This window comes from Amaranthus tricolor, chromosome 6, assembly GCF_026212465.1.
Source record: "Amaranthus tricolor cultivar Red isolate AtriRed21 chromosome 6, ASM2621246v1, whole genome shotgun sequence".
NCBI classification, from domain to species: domain Eukaryota; kingdom Viridiplantae; phylum Streptophyta; class Magnoliopsida; order Caryophyllales; family Amaranthaceae; genus Amaranthus; species Amaranthus tricolor.
In genome coordinates this window covers 28154413-28171194 of record NC_080052.1, presented here as the reverse complement: position 1 = coordinate 28171194, position 16782 = coordinate 28154413, and the positions used below count along the sequence as shown (strand labels likewise).

At 28.5% G+C, this 16782-nt stretch overlaps 3 protein-coding genes across 3 annotated transcripts; 2 read left to right on the top strand and 1 right to left on the bottom strand.

The window, feature by feature from the left end:
* Window positions 1–707: 707 nt before the first annotated feature.
* Window positions 708–2327, bottom strand: LOC130815150 (probable F-box protein At4g22030). The gene has a single exon (XM_057681517.1). It carries the CDS (start codon window positions 2210–2212, stop codon window positions 962–964), a length of 1251 nt encoding a protein of 416 aa, XP_057537500.1. The 5' UTR covers window positions 2213–2327; the 3' UTR covers window positions 708–961.
* Window positions 2328–7455: 5128 nt separating this feature from the next.
* Window positions 7456–8994, top strand: LOC130815139 (probable F-box protein At4g22030). Its single transcript, XM_057681500.1, has one exon. The coding sequence runs from the start codon at window positions 7586–7588 to the stop codon at window positions 8858–8860; it is 1275 nt and encodes a 424-aa protein (XP_057537483.1). The 5' UTR covers window positions 7456–7585; the 3' UTR covers window positions 8861–8994.
* Window positions 8995–14654: 5660 nt separating this feature from the next.
* On the top strand, window positions 14655–16277 carry LOC130815109 (probable F-box protein At4g22030). Its single transcript, XM_057681466.1, has one exon. The coding sequence runs from the start codon at window positions 14762–14764 to the stop codon at window positions 16010–16012; it is 1251 nt and encodes a 416-aa protein (XP_057537449.1). The 5' UTR covers window positions 14655–14761; the 3' UTR covers window positions 16013–16277.
* The last annotated feature ends 505 nt before the right edge of the window (window positions 16278–16782 follow it).

Below are 16782 nucleotides of genomic sequence, written 5' to 3'. Positions count from 1 at the left end.
TTTAACTTCAACAATTATATATTAAATCAATTTATTGTAACACCCCTGAATTTCCGACCCTTTAAAGAAACCAAAATCGTATTACGATTTTGGTTTCTTTAAGGGGTCGGAAATTCGGGTGCTACATCTATCTTGATGAGTAAAATTGATATTCTTGGACGATTTTCATTGAAAGATCAATTTTTAAATCTCAAGAGCAACTATTCTCTATTTTTGGCAAAGAAAAGATGACGATCAGGTGAGAACTGAATTTAGAACATTTTCAAAAAGGCGATACTTGTTCTCTAATTCAAATTAAACTGCTTCGTTTTTTTCGAATCAGAATTAGACCTGCTTCTTAAAATTACCTTTAAATTGCTTATTTAAGCTTGATTCATTTGAATTTCAGTTGGATGTTTACTTGAATTTTACCAATTGCTTAACTAAAATATAAAATAGTATATCAATAAATGGCTTTATCTGGTCTATATATATTAAGTAGATTTACAAAATTAATATCATTTTTATGCATTCTTCAATATATTAATAAGATCATTTGTAACTCTGTTATTTTATAATAAATCTTTTTTTTCTTTTTATAGAAATCTAAAATATTTTCTAAATAAAGATTAGAACATGGTAAGAGTAAATAAAAAAATATGTAATTTATAAAAGTTGACAAACAAGCTAAAAACTTTATTCATACTCTAAGGCTATACAATAATTTACCATTATCCATCATTCGAATTTATAGCTACATACAATTAATCAGTGAAGTAAAAGACTATAAAATGTCACATCCATTGTTATAATCTCATACATGTGATCTATCATCTAAACCCATTAACAAATTAAAGAATCAAATAATATCTTAAGTAAATATTAACTAATTAATGTCCAATCTATATGTGCAATTGTGCATAATTAATGAACGAATTTTTTTAGTTACAAAATGTTGTCTATATGTGCATGACTACCTTAGCTAGAAAAGCTTGCTTGCAAATCCTTCAACATTCCCTCCATTTGTTCTTGATTTATCAGCAAAATCTCTAAGATCACTCACATTCCTTCCCAATTTTAAAGCCATCTCCAACTCAAAAACTTCCCCATTTTTCCTCATCATATAATCTTCCTCTCCTAAGTTATACTCTACACTTTCTTCTAACAGCTTAAAAGAACCAGCACAATTCCTATACATCTCAAAAACCATTCCTACTTGCCCACCATGCTCTAAAGTATTCACCACAGCAGCCATAGACCCGGAAGCCGCCGCCACAATCCCAGCCCAAGGCCCACCATGGCCCACAAAAGCAGCTCCAACAGCTGCTATTCCAGTCAAAACAGGACCCGTAACAGCCAACATTTTATTAAGCTTCAAAGCTTTGTTCCCAAGCCTAATATAATCTTCAATATCCTTCCTTTTTGTCACTTCCACTACTTCTCTCATATCATCTTCCAGCTCTTGACTCCACCCATTTTCTTCACCACCACCTTGTGAAGTTATTGATTCACTTGATTGTTTTTTAGACGGCCACCACTTAGCGGGCTCCAAACTTTCTGGAAACTTCTCGAGCATGGAACCCAAAAGAGGCAAAGGGTATGCCCTATCCAATGCTATAACTTCTTCCACTGCATTATCCACATCTTTATTTGTCAACTTCCGGATAGAAACACTATTTTGAATTTTAGTTTGAAGCTTCTTTAACAGTCTTACAGCATTCCTTTGTTCTTCAACTAACTGAGAAGGTTGTATCTTATTCATTATCATAATAATCCCTGTTCCGGCAAGGAACAGTAAGGTTGAAGACACCCTCAGCACTACCCCATGGGACCCACTAACGTCGGCGAAACCAGCCATAGTGGCGGCGGTTAAAGTCATCATGTTAACAGAATTCAATAACAAAGAATTCCAATTATCCCGTTGATCACCGATATTTTTGTGCATTTCTATTCTATCACTTATGGCTTCTAAGATTGCATATATTTTTGCAGTTATAAGATCTTGATCTTTTGGACTGGTGATCGGTTTAGTTTTTGTCGTCAATGGAAGATTATAAACTAAGTTATTAAGGTGATCTTCATTTTGATGTAATTTTTTAGAAGTATTATTATTCAATGGTTGTTTTGGGACTGTAATTCTGGGTTTTTTGAGATATTTAGGAAGAGTAAGTGCATTTGTAATGGTAGCTTTGTTTGATGATAAATTAGTTATGGATGCTTGCAAAGAAACCATGTCTTATTTAGGAATTGATCAATTAAACAGATCAGAATAATTAAGGTTATGTTTGAAGAAAATAACTAAAATGTAAAAAAAAAAAAAAAAGAGATTTTTGATGTTTTCGGTTTTAGAGAGGTAGTTAATTTGGATGATGAAAATGGTAGGTTATGGGGGCTATTTATACTTTAATAACATTTTGAAAGATTCAACTAACAAAACAAGGAATCGCTTGGTCAAGTTTGAAGAGGTTGACTGTTCCTTGGACGATGATAGCATAGACTATGTCATGAATTGCATACAATTCTTTATATATATATACATATATATATATATATATATATATATATATATATATATATATATATATATATATATATATATATATATTTATATATATATATATATATATATATATATATATATATATATATATTTATGTACACATAATAACAAAGCTAGCTTTGTCCTATTAAAACTTTGAACATTTTGGAGAATTCGGTATTATGGGGATGGAGATTAAGTATCACTTTTTATAAATAATTTTAATTGATTTTAACTCTCATCTGATTCTTTTGAGGTGTTTATTTTCTCAGCAAGTTCAACATGTATGACTGTATTGGACACAAACATTAATTAGGGAGCCTTCATATTTAATTACGTTGTATATATTAAGTGTTTGAAAATACAAAATTATAAGAAATATTTTAATTTTTAAAATTGCATAAAAACTTTAAAAAAGTTATCAATTTTTAATTGGCTTTGATCCTTTTTATGTCTCAGCTAGCCTACCTTGAATTAAAAAAAAAAAAAAAAAAACTTTGAACGTCTTCAGTTTTCCTCATGCAGTGGCTAACTTATGATTTAAGGCGACTGTAGTTGAACTTGAACGCCAAAATAATGTTTTAATATTTGTATTTTCAAATATTATGGTTTCTTTAACTTAATTAGACCAAGTAATTAATGCAATCCATCTTCATGAGTAAAACTGACATTCTTGAACTATTTTCATTGAATGATCAGTTTTTGAGATCTCAAGAGTTGCTACTTCTCTATTTGTCTTCAACCATTAGCTAGGTTGAAATACATTGATGAGAATTAATTCTCAAAGTAATATTTATTCTTTAATTGAGATAAAATTTGATTTTCAAAAGTTGTATTTATTTATTTTATGGGTTATAAAAATAGAATGATTCTGAATGGAAAATAACATTATGAAATTTTCAAATAAATTGAACATTTTTTAAATTTCAAATAAAAAACATGAGAAGAATAAAAGAAAACGGAGAAATCAATATATATATATATATATATATATATATATATATATATATATGAGTTTTAAACAAAAATATATAGTTACAATAGTGTTATGAAAAAATATGAACATAATTCTAACTTAAACAAGTCGATATGATTGCATAAGTATTAAGAACCAGATATACATATGTATATGATGATGGTATATTTATCATAATTAAGTGCATGATATTTCATGTTTATGATACGAAAGTTGTTGGCTATCTAATATTATTTTTCGTAGCAAGTATTTATTGTTGGCTGCTAACTTTTTACATAAAAAGATAATATAAAATGGTCAAGCAACCAACTCAGCTAAAAGATTTAAATGCTAGATACTAGTATAATATGAGTCGAATACTTATTTTTATACGTGTGTCAAACCGACTTAGCTTGTTATTTTTGTTTGATGTACATAATACAATTAATTTATGAGAGTTTTCAATCAAATGATCCAAATCAGAATATACTTAACAGACCCAAATCAAATATTAAACAAACCTAAACCTCAATTCCACTGAATTAAGCATAAAATATGTTTTTAATAAATGTATATTCAAGAGATTAAATCTTATTTCAGTTGGTGAGCAAGTGTCACTTTTCCAATCAAAGTCTCGTGTTCAATTCTCACATAACCATTCACTTCCCTCGGTCTTTCATATAATGTAAAAAAATAAATTTGATGTTATAAAGGTAGTCTAAATAAAAAAAATCTTATACTTTTTTAGTATTTTACTTATATATAAATATAAGTTAAAAATGTATTATCATTACCATTATGAAATGTATTTACTGATTTGTAGTTCTTAAATCTTTAGTTACACTTTAAAACTTTATAGATGAATTAAAATGAATAAAGATAACGGATAAACAATTCACTACAACAAAATTTTTATTTATATTAATTAATTATTTTCATTAGGTTTTAGGTTATTTTTAGATCAATTGGGAAAAATTACTTCCCTAAATTGAATTTTCTATATATACCTTTAAATTGTTTGATTTTATTTTGGGTCAAGACATGGCATTCTATACGTTGATGCGTGATATTAAGATCAATAGCTACAATGTCAAATATAAGACTTGGCTACCACGGTAAAGTGTGTTATAACTTAAAAGCACTCAAAAAGCCACTAAATTAGAACATAAAAAGAGACCAAAGTATGCTAATTTTTACCTATCCTTACCTTAAATTGACCAATTAGCCGGCTTCACAATACCCTAAAAACTTTTTTTTAAAAAAAAAAAAATGAATGTTAGTGGTATAGCATGCTATTCATGAAAAAGTCTGGCCCTTAGCCAACGGAGCAAGTCAAAAATACATAAAATTCATTGGTCTAAATCTTCAAAAACATTTTGCTCGTTCAATTTCTTTTAGTGGTAATAATATTATTAATAATATTAATAATTAGTAGACAATTGTTTCATTAAAACCCGAATTGCGATTAATCAACGTAAACAAATCCATCATCAATTATAGGAGAAAACAAGATGTAATTACCATAGTTTTATATATATATATAAATTCCAAAGCTTTCTCTTGGACCATTTTTTAATTACAACCTAGACTGAGGTAAGAATATAAACTAGGTGACAATCGAATTAATAAGTCCTTGTCAAGAAAAACAGTATGTACAACGATTAATATAAAATTTGATTCTCCTTCGTTGGACTAGATTTTTAAATTGGAATCAAAATTAAAATTAAGAGTGGCATCTGACACTTATAATTTAAAAGAAATTATAATATTCAAGATATTTCTCATTTTATGAAGTTAATATACCCTAACATGCATACTATTGCATACCATGATGCCTAGTAAATCTCGTTAAGTATTAGGGTCTAAGGGTATAAGCAAACATATCATATCATATCCATTTCCTCTCCTATTAAAGAGATAGCAGGAGGAATGTGGTCAAAAAGATCTTTAAAAAAGAAAACCCTGCACGGCTACACCAACGCAGTAAGACAATGAATGGAGCATCAACTTTCAATTTAAGCGTTAATTGAATTTGCTTATTCACACGTGATAAAAAGATTAAAGGTTTGAATTTCATCAACCCCTCAAAGTCAAATGGAGTATTTAGTGTCAGATATGAGAAGTACTAGTCCTGCTTCTACACAACTAACCCAAAGAGATCACATGTGACGAAACGCGTTAAAAGTATATAAATATAATATATCATGAGAAATCAATATCAATTTAAGTTTTTATTTGGATTAGTTTCTTTTTAGTAGTATGCTCAAGAAGGTTTAATACAACATTTCTGGCCAGAAATATTAAGAATATTCATCTTTAGACGGTACTTGAAATCTCCATTGTTATTTACATGACATTTTAAGAACATTCACTTGTGAGAAAATTTATCATAGATCCATAATTCCATACTTAGGGTATTGTTCTTATAAGAATAGCTACAATCCATTGATAGTTTATTATAAAATCCACTTGCTATAGACCTATCGTAATTGCTCTTTTGACTTTTGAATATTTTGAAATTAAAGATAAAATTATTAGGAAAATTAAATTAATAAACTAATTTATAGTCCATTAATTAATTTTTAAATTAATTATGAGATGTATGAAAATAAGCTTCCTATAAAATTAGTCCAATGTTAGTCTTTCTCTTGATTTTAAATAACAATATTGGAGAGCGAGTGCTTTAAATTCAATAAATCGGTTGAATTTTGAGTTAGATGTTATCAGAATTTAAATATTTTGGACACATTAATAATCATCTAATTAGAGTTGATTTTGGTGCGGTTAAAATTGAATGCATAACCATGTCGAACAAATGTCACACCAAATCAGATTTAGCTTGAGCTTATAATGGGTCATATCAATACAATTCATGTCCAATTATTCAATAATAATAATGAGTTAACTCGAGCTTGGTTAGACTTTCAATCAATTTATTTTTTGGATTCAAGTATATTTAAGGTCAAATTATTTTAGAAGGATTAACTTTATGTTAGTTATATCATGTAGAAATAAAGTTTGAGTCGAAAAATACTAAGTTCCTAACTCTTATTTTGGGTTCAAATTAACTTTAAGGTGGCTCGTATTGGCTTGTAATAAAATTTATGATATGTTATGCTAATTTAGTTCAAATTGATTTATATTATGCATTGAAAATTTTGGTTAATAATTTGTTCACTTTGAGTCTTGTTATTGATTTGCATGTAAAAAGTTAAGATTACGTAAATTATGGATTCGGTTGATACCAGATCGAACTGATTATCAATTGCAGTTCACTTTGAGTCTTGTTATTGATATATTATGCTAATCGAGTTTGGGTCAACAACAACTCAAATACAAGTCGAATTTGGTAAGCACATTTTCATGTTAATCTAAATGGCGAGTCGTTCTCGAGTTGGATGCATGTCAGTAATATATCAAGTAACGGGTAAACATATAAGATAGAATCAAGTCAATGAATAGTCACACCTTTGGTTAACCTACAAGTCAAATGTAGATCAATCATCCATATAAGTCGATTTTACTGGTCACGTCTAACTTTTTACGCACCCCGGCCCTAAGAAAATATACCAATCTACTCTTATACTTATCTACTCTTTGAAATACTCCTATTTTCTAAACCATATTTACACAATACTTATCATTTTTCTAAGTTTTGAATATTGAAAATTAAAGTTGGTAAGAATACATTCGAATTTAATTTCTATATTAAGATTTTACTTTGGTGTTTAATTACGAACTCAACCAAAGCCAGCCCCTAAATCAAGACATGAATAGAAATTAACAAGGAATAGTATGCCATTTACGAATCTATGAAAAGGTCTATCATATTGCCTAATGGACCAAGTCATACCAAAAACTATTACTTTGTGTCTTTAGTCAACATCTTCAAATTTGACCCAATTTCTTTTTTCTGTTTTATATATTTTTTGGGTTCTTTCAAAAACAAGTATACATATATATCTCACATCCTCAATCCTCATACCACAATATTCTTCATCTACAAACTCAATAAAAATTCACAAGTTACACAAAACATCATATATTTTCATCAATACTCTAAAAAAACCCAACATTAATTAATTGATTAATTTTAATTTAGTATATGAAACATGGTTTCCATCCAAGCATCCATACCCATTTCATCATCATCAAGATCATCCTTGAGTTTGAAAACTTTGTTACCCCCCACAACCAAACACACCATTAAAAATGCACTTAATATTCCCAAATATCTTACTACCCCTAAAATTAAAGTCCCTAAACAACCTAGTCCTACTCAAAAAAAGCATCTCATTCAAGAACTTAATAAGTTAAATAACGTTCCTTTAATAGAAGCTAAACCAATTTCTAGCCCTAAAAATAATGACCAAATAACTGCAAAAATATATGCAATCTTAGAAGCCATAAGTGATAGAATAGAAATGCACAAAAATATCGGTGATCAACGGGATAATTGGAATTCTTTGTTATTGAATTCTGTTAACATGATGACTTTAACCGCCGCCACTATGGCTGGTTTTGCCGACGTTAGTGGGTCCCATGGGGTAGTGCTGAGGGTGTCTTCAACCTTACTGTTCCTTGCCGGAACAGGGATTATTATGATGATGAATAAGATACAACCTTCTCAGTTAGTTGAAGAACAAAGGAATGCTGTAAGACTGTTAAAGAAGCTTCAAACTAAAATTCAAAATAGTGTTTCTATCCGGAAGTTGACAAATAAAGATGTGGATAATGCAGTGGAAGAAGTTATAGCATTGGATAGGGCATACCCTTTGCCTCTTTTGGGTTCCATGCTCGAGAAGTTTCCAGAAAGTTTGGAGCCTGCTAAGTGGTGGCCGTCTAAAAAACAATCAAGTGAATCAATAACTTCACAAGGTGGTGGTGAAGAAAATGGGTGGAGTCAAGAGCTGGAAGATGATATGAGAGAAGTAGTGGGAGTGACAAAAAGGAAGGATATTGAAGATTATATTAGGCTTGGGAACAAAGCTTTGAAGCTTAATAAAATGTTGGCTGTTACGGGTCCTGTTTTGACAGGAATAGCAGCTGTTGGAGCTGCTTTTGTGGGCCATGGTGGGCCTTGGGCTGGGATTGTGGCGGCGGCTGCCGGGTCTATGGCTGCTGTGGTGAATACTTTAGAGCATGGTGGGCAAGTAGGAATGGTTTTTGAGATGTATAGGAATTGTGCTGGTTCTTTTAAGTTGTTAGAAGAAAGTGTAGAGTATAACTTAGGAGAGGAAGATTATATGATGAGGAAAAATGGGGAAGTTTTTGAGTTGGAGATGGCTTTAAAATTGGGAAGGAATGTGAGTGATCTTAGAGATTTTGCTGATAAATCAAGAACAAATGGAGGGAATGTTGAAGGATTTGCAAGCAAGCTTTTCTAGCTAAGGTAGTCATGCACATATAGACAACATTTTGTAACTAAAAAAATTCGTTCATTAATTATGCACAATTGCACATATAGATTGGACATTAATTAGTTAATATTTACTTAAGATATTATTTGATTCTTTAATTTGTTAATGGTATAACTGTATAAGCGTGTACCTTTAAGCGCTGCAAACAACAATGTTCAAGCACGACCGAAATTTCGCCCTCTTATGAATCGAGGTCCTAAATAACACACACACAAAATGATCACGTATTAGGACGTGTTTACACATTTAATCCACTCCATACTCTAAAATATCACTAAGACTTGATAATTTTTAATTGTTTACATCCTATTCCCAATGGATCCAAATTTCAAATTCTGACCAGAAACTTTACGGGCCATTTCAGACAGATTAGAAAATTCAAATGAAAAATCCGACTTTGCCATTGGGTTCGGAACGCGTCAATTACCTTGGGTACCAATTTTCATAATTTCTAACATCCAATTACTATTTTTAATTATTTTAAGCGTTTAACGAGTTTTTAACGCATCGGTACATAAAACAACGAAACACGACTAACGTTTCCGGATCGGCACCTTTAACGAGACAGAAAAGTTGCTGCCCGAATACATATATATATTATTTTTATTATTATTATTTTATATGTATACATTATCAACCCTTTTTAAATTTCATGACCAAAATAACTCTAGCAAGGTCACATTCACAAAATCCTTTAAGAGACTTGAAATTTAATAAATTATGATAACTAAATTAAATACTTAATTCTCTTAACAAATTAAATTTTGTAGAGAATTACAAAACCAAATCACCCTTTTAAATCAAGACACATATATATAAATATAACACAATCCTTCAAACAAATCAAATTTTGCTAAAGGATTTATAAATTTTGGATGACTATATATATTACTTAATCCATACCATTTACATTTCATCTAACAAATTGAAATTTTGTTAGAGAAAAGTAGACCATAAGAAATTTATTTAAATATCAATACAACTTTAAATACATTCTTATAACAAATATAAATTTTGTTAAAGAGTATTGATCATGAAGTTCCTTTTCTTAATCCTTTTAACAAATTATAGCTTATTAAAGGATTATTAGAAAAAATTTTCGTATATAAAAAAATATTCAATCCTCTTATAAGTCATAGGATATCATCATACATAAAATATATTGTAGATAAAAATCTACAATTAACAATTCAATTAAACTTACCCTTAGATCACAAGGTTGGATGGAACAACAAGAAATTTTTTTTTTCTTTTGAAGTGCCGAAACAAGAGGAAGCAAAGAAGAAATTTTCTGAATTTTGTGAGCTCTTGAAACAATTGAAATGGCTATGAAAATTCAAGGAGACTAAAGAATTAATAGGCAATTTAAACAAGGATTATAATTGCGCCATAAACACAATTATGAGAGGAGTTACAAGACTCCTCCCATGCCATAAAACACAACCGGCCACTCTTCATTTTCCTTTAGCTTAATTTTTTTTTGTATTAATTAATTAAGTAATATTATATTATTGTTAAAACAACAAAGAAACATCACGCGATAACATCGTACGCGATAAAACTCATTACCATTAAAATTAAACTTACTTTATTTCTTATAATTAACTATGTAAAATAATATAATTTAATATTACTTATTTATTTTATTTTGTTATACTTTATTTTATTATATTTTATTTATTTTTAAACCCAATAAATTACGGGGTGTTACAGTAACAGACTCAAAAAAAAACAAAGAGAGTATAGAGTACGTGGTTTGACAAAGTTGGGATAATTTGTTCCACATTGATGATTTAAGGATATTGTGCATACTATATAAGTCATTATAATCCTTATTTTTATCATTGTCATATCGCTTTGGGATGACATCTCCTTAAGCTTATGATGAAGAGTACGTGTGCACCTTGTGTTTTCCGGATTATATGATGGTATTGACGATAAATCTAGCTCAATTTAACATTGTATCAAAGCCGGATGTTCAATTAAAAATAAGTAAATGATAGGTTTGTAAAGAATGACATTTCTACCCTTATTGGTTACTCTGGGATGTAAGCTTGACGGATTGATTCCTTTTTTTTATTATCATTTGGTTTTGAATACAGTATCCCTTTAATTTATGACATATGTACACCTTAAAAATAAGTATAACTCAATTTAATAGACAATATTGACCAAAAGGAATATTTGTTTGACTAAGCCCAAACAATGGACCTATTATTCTTGTTTCATTTCTTGGAGTTTAGGTCACGAAATCTGACGCGGCGCATGCATGCACGAATAATTTTTTGTGTTAAATGGCCATAAAAAATCTACATGAGATCAAATTTTACATGTTTTAAAATTTCCCTTAGCTTTCACAGTGAGAGGTTTTTGGGAAGCAATTTTTCCCAATTGATCTAAAAATAACCTAAAACCTAATGAAAATAATTAATTAATATAAATAAAAATAAAATTGTTGAAATGTCTAAAAATGACGTGTGGGAACATTACAAACGAGGCAAGTCGTCCCCTTGAAAGTGGTTACTATGCTTGTTGCTTTCTCGCTGACTCAAACAACACTTTTCAGAGGTTAATTAGGTGGCGAGTCGTCGCTTATCAAGCTCTTTAAGTTTAATTTTGTACGACGCTAGTCTTGTATTAACACAATATATTTTCTTCTCAAAAGTTATCATCAAAAGATTAAATATATCAATACTTTGACATATACAAAGTTAAATAATAATTAAAAATATTTTAAGTCAATAACACTAGCTGAGCATATTAATTACAAGATTTTCCTACAAGTTAAAAGAAACCATAATATTTGAATATAGAAATATACACTAAGACTTTATTTTGGCGTTCACGGTACGTTCCACTCCGTTGGCTTAAATCTGAAGTTAGCCACTGCATGAGGGAAAACTTAAAATGTTCAACGTTTTTTCAATACAAGCTAGGTAGGCTAGCTAAGGTAAGGAGGGGATTAGGTGCAAAGTTGTAAGAGGAAATATCCTATAAATATATTTTGATATGGTTATTCAACAACATAATTTGCTTTTAGTGGGATATATTTAGCGATATTTAACTTAAATGTCGCTACTTTAAAAATCTAATAGTATATATAGTGAATTTAGTAACATTTATTGAATTTTTGACCCTTTAATATTATAATAAAAAATCATACTAAAGTTTTTCATGACATAGAATCTGGTGGCATTTTTCATAAATGTCACTATACACTATAGTAACAATTACATATGCCACTAAAGGCCAAATACAGTGTCACTAAATCCCTTTATAGTGAAACCTGAAATAAAAACCAAAAATTATTACATAAAAAATATAAATTCGTGGCATATTTTTAATACCGCTAAATTCAATATCGTGAAAAGTTAAATTTGTTGTGGTGAATTGATTATCTGTTATCTTTATTCATTTTAATTCATCTATAAAGTTTTGAAGTGTAACTAAAGATTTAAGAACTACAAATCAATAAATACATTTCATAATGGTAATGATAATACATTTTTAACTTATATTTATATATAAGTAAAATACTAAAAAAGTATAAGTTTTTTTATATTTAGACTACCTTTATAACATCAAATTTATTTTTTTACATTATATGAAAGACCGAGGGAAGTGAAAGGTTATGTGAGAATTGAACACGAGACTTTGATCGGAAAAGTGACACTTGCTCACCAACTGAAATAAGATTTAATCTCTTGAATATACATTTATTAAAAACATATTTTATGCTTAATTCATTGGAATTGAGGTTTAGGTTTGTTTAATATTTGATTTGGGTCTGTTAAGTATATTCTGATTTGGATCATTTGATTAAAAACTCTCATAAATTAATTGTATTATGTACATCAAACAAAAATAACAAGCTAAGTCGGTTTGACACACGTATAAAAATAAGTATTCGACTCATATTATACTAGTATCTAGCATTTAAATCTTTTAGCTGAGTTGATTGCTTGACCATTTTATATTATCTTTTTATGTAAAAAGTTAGTAGCCAACAATAAATACTTGCTACGAAAAATAATATTAGATAGCCAACAACTTTCGTATCATAAACATGAAATATCATGCACTTAATTATGATAAATATACCATCATCATATACATATGTATATCTGGTTCTTAATACTTATGCAATCATATCGACTTGTTTAAGTTAGAATTATGTTCATATTTTTTAATAACACTATTGTAACTATATATTTTTGTTTAAAACTCATATATATGTATATATATATATATATATATATATATATATATATATATATATATATATATATATATATATATATATATATATATATATATATATATATATATATATATATATATATATATATATATATATATATATATATATATATATATATATATATATATATATATATATATATATATATATATATATATATATATATATATATATATATATATATATATATATATATATATATATTGATTTCTCCGTTTTCTTTTATTCTTCTCATGTTTTTTATTTGAAATTTAAAAAATGTTCAATTTATTTGAAAATTTCATAATGTTATTTTCCATTCAGAATCATTCTATTTTTATAACCCATAAAATAAATAAATACAACTTTTGAAAATCAAATTTTATCTCAATTAAAGAATAAATATTACTTTGAGAATTAATTCTCATCAATGTTTTTCAACCTAGCTAATGGTTGAAGACAAATAGAGAAGTAGCAACTCTTGAGATCTAAAAAACTGATCATTCAATGAAAATAGTTCAAGAATGTCAGTTTTACTCATGAAGATGGATTGGATTAATTACTTGGTCTAATTAAGTTAAAGAAACCATAATATTTGAAAATACAAATATTAAAACATTATTTTGGCGTTCAAGTTCAACTACAGTCGCCTTAAATCATAAGTTAGCCACTGCATGAGGACAACTGAAGACGTTCAAAGTTTTTTTTTTTTTAATTCAAGGTAGGCTAGCTGAGACATAAAAAGGATCAAAGCCAATTAAAAATTGATAACTTTTTTAAAGTTTTTATGCAATTTTAAAAATTAAAATATTTCTTATAATTTTGTATTTTCAAACACTTAATATATACAACGTAATTAAATATGAAGGCTCCCTAATTAATGTTTGTGTCCAATACAGTCATACATGTTGAACTTGCTGAGAAAATAAACACCTCAAAAGAAACAGATGAGAGTTAAAATCAATTAAAATTAATTATAAAAAGTGATACTTAATCTCCATCCCCCATAATACCGAATTCTCCAAAATGTGCAAAGTTTTAATAGGACAAAGCTAGCTTTGTTATTATGTGTACATAAATATATATATATATATATATATATATATATATATATATATATATATATAAATATATATATATATTAAATATATATATATATATATATATATATATATAAATATATATATATATATATTAAATATATATATATATATATATATATATATATATATATAAATATATATATATATATTAAATATATATATATATATATATATATATATATATATATATATATATATATATATATATATATATATATATATATATATATATATATAAAGAATTGTATGCAATTCATGACATAGTCTATGCTATCATCGTCCAAGGAACAGTCAACCTCTTCAAACTTGACCAAGCGATTCCTTGTTTTGTTAGTTGAATCTTTCAAAATGTTATTAAAGTATAAATAGCCCCCATAACCTACCATTTTCATCATCCAAATTAACTACCTCTCTAAAACCGAAAACATCAAAAATCTCTTTTTTTTTTTTTACATTTTAGTTATTTTCTTCAAACATAACCTTAATTATTCTGATCTGTTTAATTGATCAATTCTTAAATAAGACATGGTTTCTTTGCAAGCATCCATAACTAATTTATCATCAAACAAAGCTACCATTACAAATGCACTTACTCTTCCTAAATATCTCAAAAAACCCAGAATTACAGTCCCAAAACAACCATTGAATAATAATACTTCTAAAAAATTACATCAAAATGAAGATCACCTTAATAACTTAGTTTATAATCTTCCATTGACGACAAAAACTAAACCGATCACCAGTCCAAAAGATCAAGATCTTATAACTGCAAAAATATATGCAATCTTAGAAGCCATAAGTGATAGAATAGAAATGCACAAAAATATCGGTGATCAACGGGATAATTGGAATTCTTTGTTATTGAATTCTGTTAACATGATGACTTTAACCGCCGCCACTATGGCTGGTTTTGCCGACGTTAGTGGGTCCCATGGGGTAGTGCTGAGGGTGTCTTCAACCTTACTGTTCCTTGCCGGAACAGGGATTATTATGATAATGAATAAGATACAACCTTCTCAGTTAGTTGAAGAACAAAGGAATGCTGTAAGACTGTTAAAGAAGCTTCAAACTAAAATTCAAAATAGTGTTTCTATCCGGAAGTTGACAAATAAAGATGTGGATAATGCAGTGGAAGAAGTTATAGCATTGGATAGGGCATACCCTTTGCCTCTTTTGGGTTCCATGCTCGAGAAGTTTCCAGAAAGTTTGGAGCCTGCTAAGTGGTGGCCGTCTAAAAAACAATCAAGTGAATCAATAACTTCACAAGGTGGTGGTGAAGAAAATGGGTGGAGTCAAGAGCTGGAAGATGATATGAGAGAAGTAGTGGGAGTGACAAAAAGGAAGGATATTGAAGATTATATTAGGCTTGGGAACAAAGCTTTGAAGCTTAATAAAATGTTGGCTGTTACGGGTCCTGTTTTGACAGGAATAGCAGCTGTTGGAGCTGCTTTTGTGGGCCATGGTGGGCCTTGGGCTGGGATTGTGGCGGCGGCTGCCGGGTCTATGGCTGCTGTGGTGAATACTTTAGAGCATGGTGGGCAAGTAGGAATGGTTTTTGAGATGTATAGGAATTGTGCTGGTTCTTTTAAGTTGTTAGAAGAAAGTGTAGAGTATAACTTAGGAGAGGAAGATTATATGATGAGGAAAAATGGGGAAGTTTTTGAGTTGGAGATGGCTTTAAAATTGGGAAGGAATGTGAGTGATCTTAGAGATTTTGCTGATAAATCAAGAACAAATGGAGGGAATGTTGAAGGATTTGCAAGCAAGCTTTTCTAGCTAAGGTAGTCATGCACATATAGACAACATTTTGTAACTAAAAAAATTCGTTCATTAATTATGCACAATTGCACATATAGATTGGACATTAATTAGTTAATATTTACTTAAGATATTATTTGATTCTTTAATTTGTTAATGGGTTTAGATGATAGATCACATGTATGAGATTATAACAATGGATGTGACATTTTATAGTCTTTTACTTGACTGATTAATTGTATGTAGCTACAAGTTCGAATGATGGATAATGGTAAATTATTGTATAGCCTTAGAGTATGAATAAAGTTTTTAGCTTGTTTGTCAACTTTTATAAATTACATATTTTTTTATTTACTCTTACCATGTTCTAATCTTTATTTAGAAAATATTTTAGATTTCTATAAAAAGAAAAAAAAAAGATTTATTATAAAATAACAGAGTTACAAATGATCTTATTAATATATTGAAGAATGCATAAAAATGATATTAATTTTGTAAATCTACTTAATATATATAGACCAGATAAAGCCATTTATTGATATACTATTTTATATTTTAGTTAAGCAATTGGTAAAATTCAAGTAAACATCCAACTGAAATTCAAATGAATCAAGCTTAAATAAGCAATTTAAAGGTAATTTTAAGAAGCAGGTCTAATTCTGATTCGAAAAAAAGAAGCAGTTTAATTTGAATTAGAGAACAAGTATCGCCTTTTTGAAAATGTTCTAAATTCAGTTCTCACCTGATCGTCATCTTTTCTTTGCCAAAAATAGAGAATAGTTGCTCTT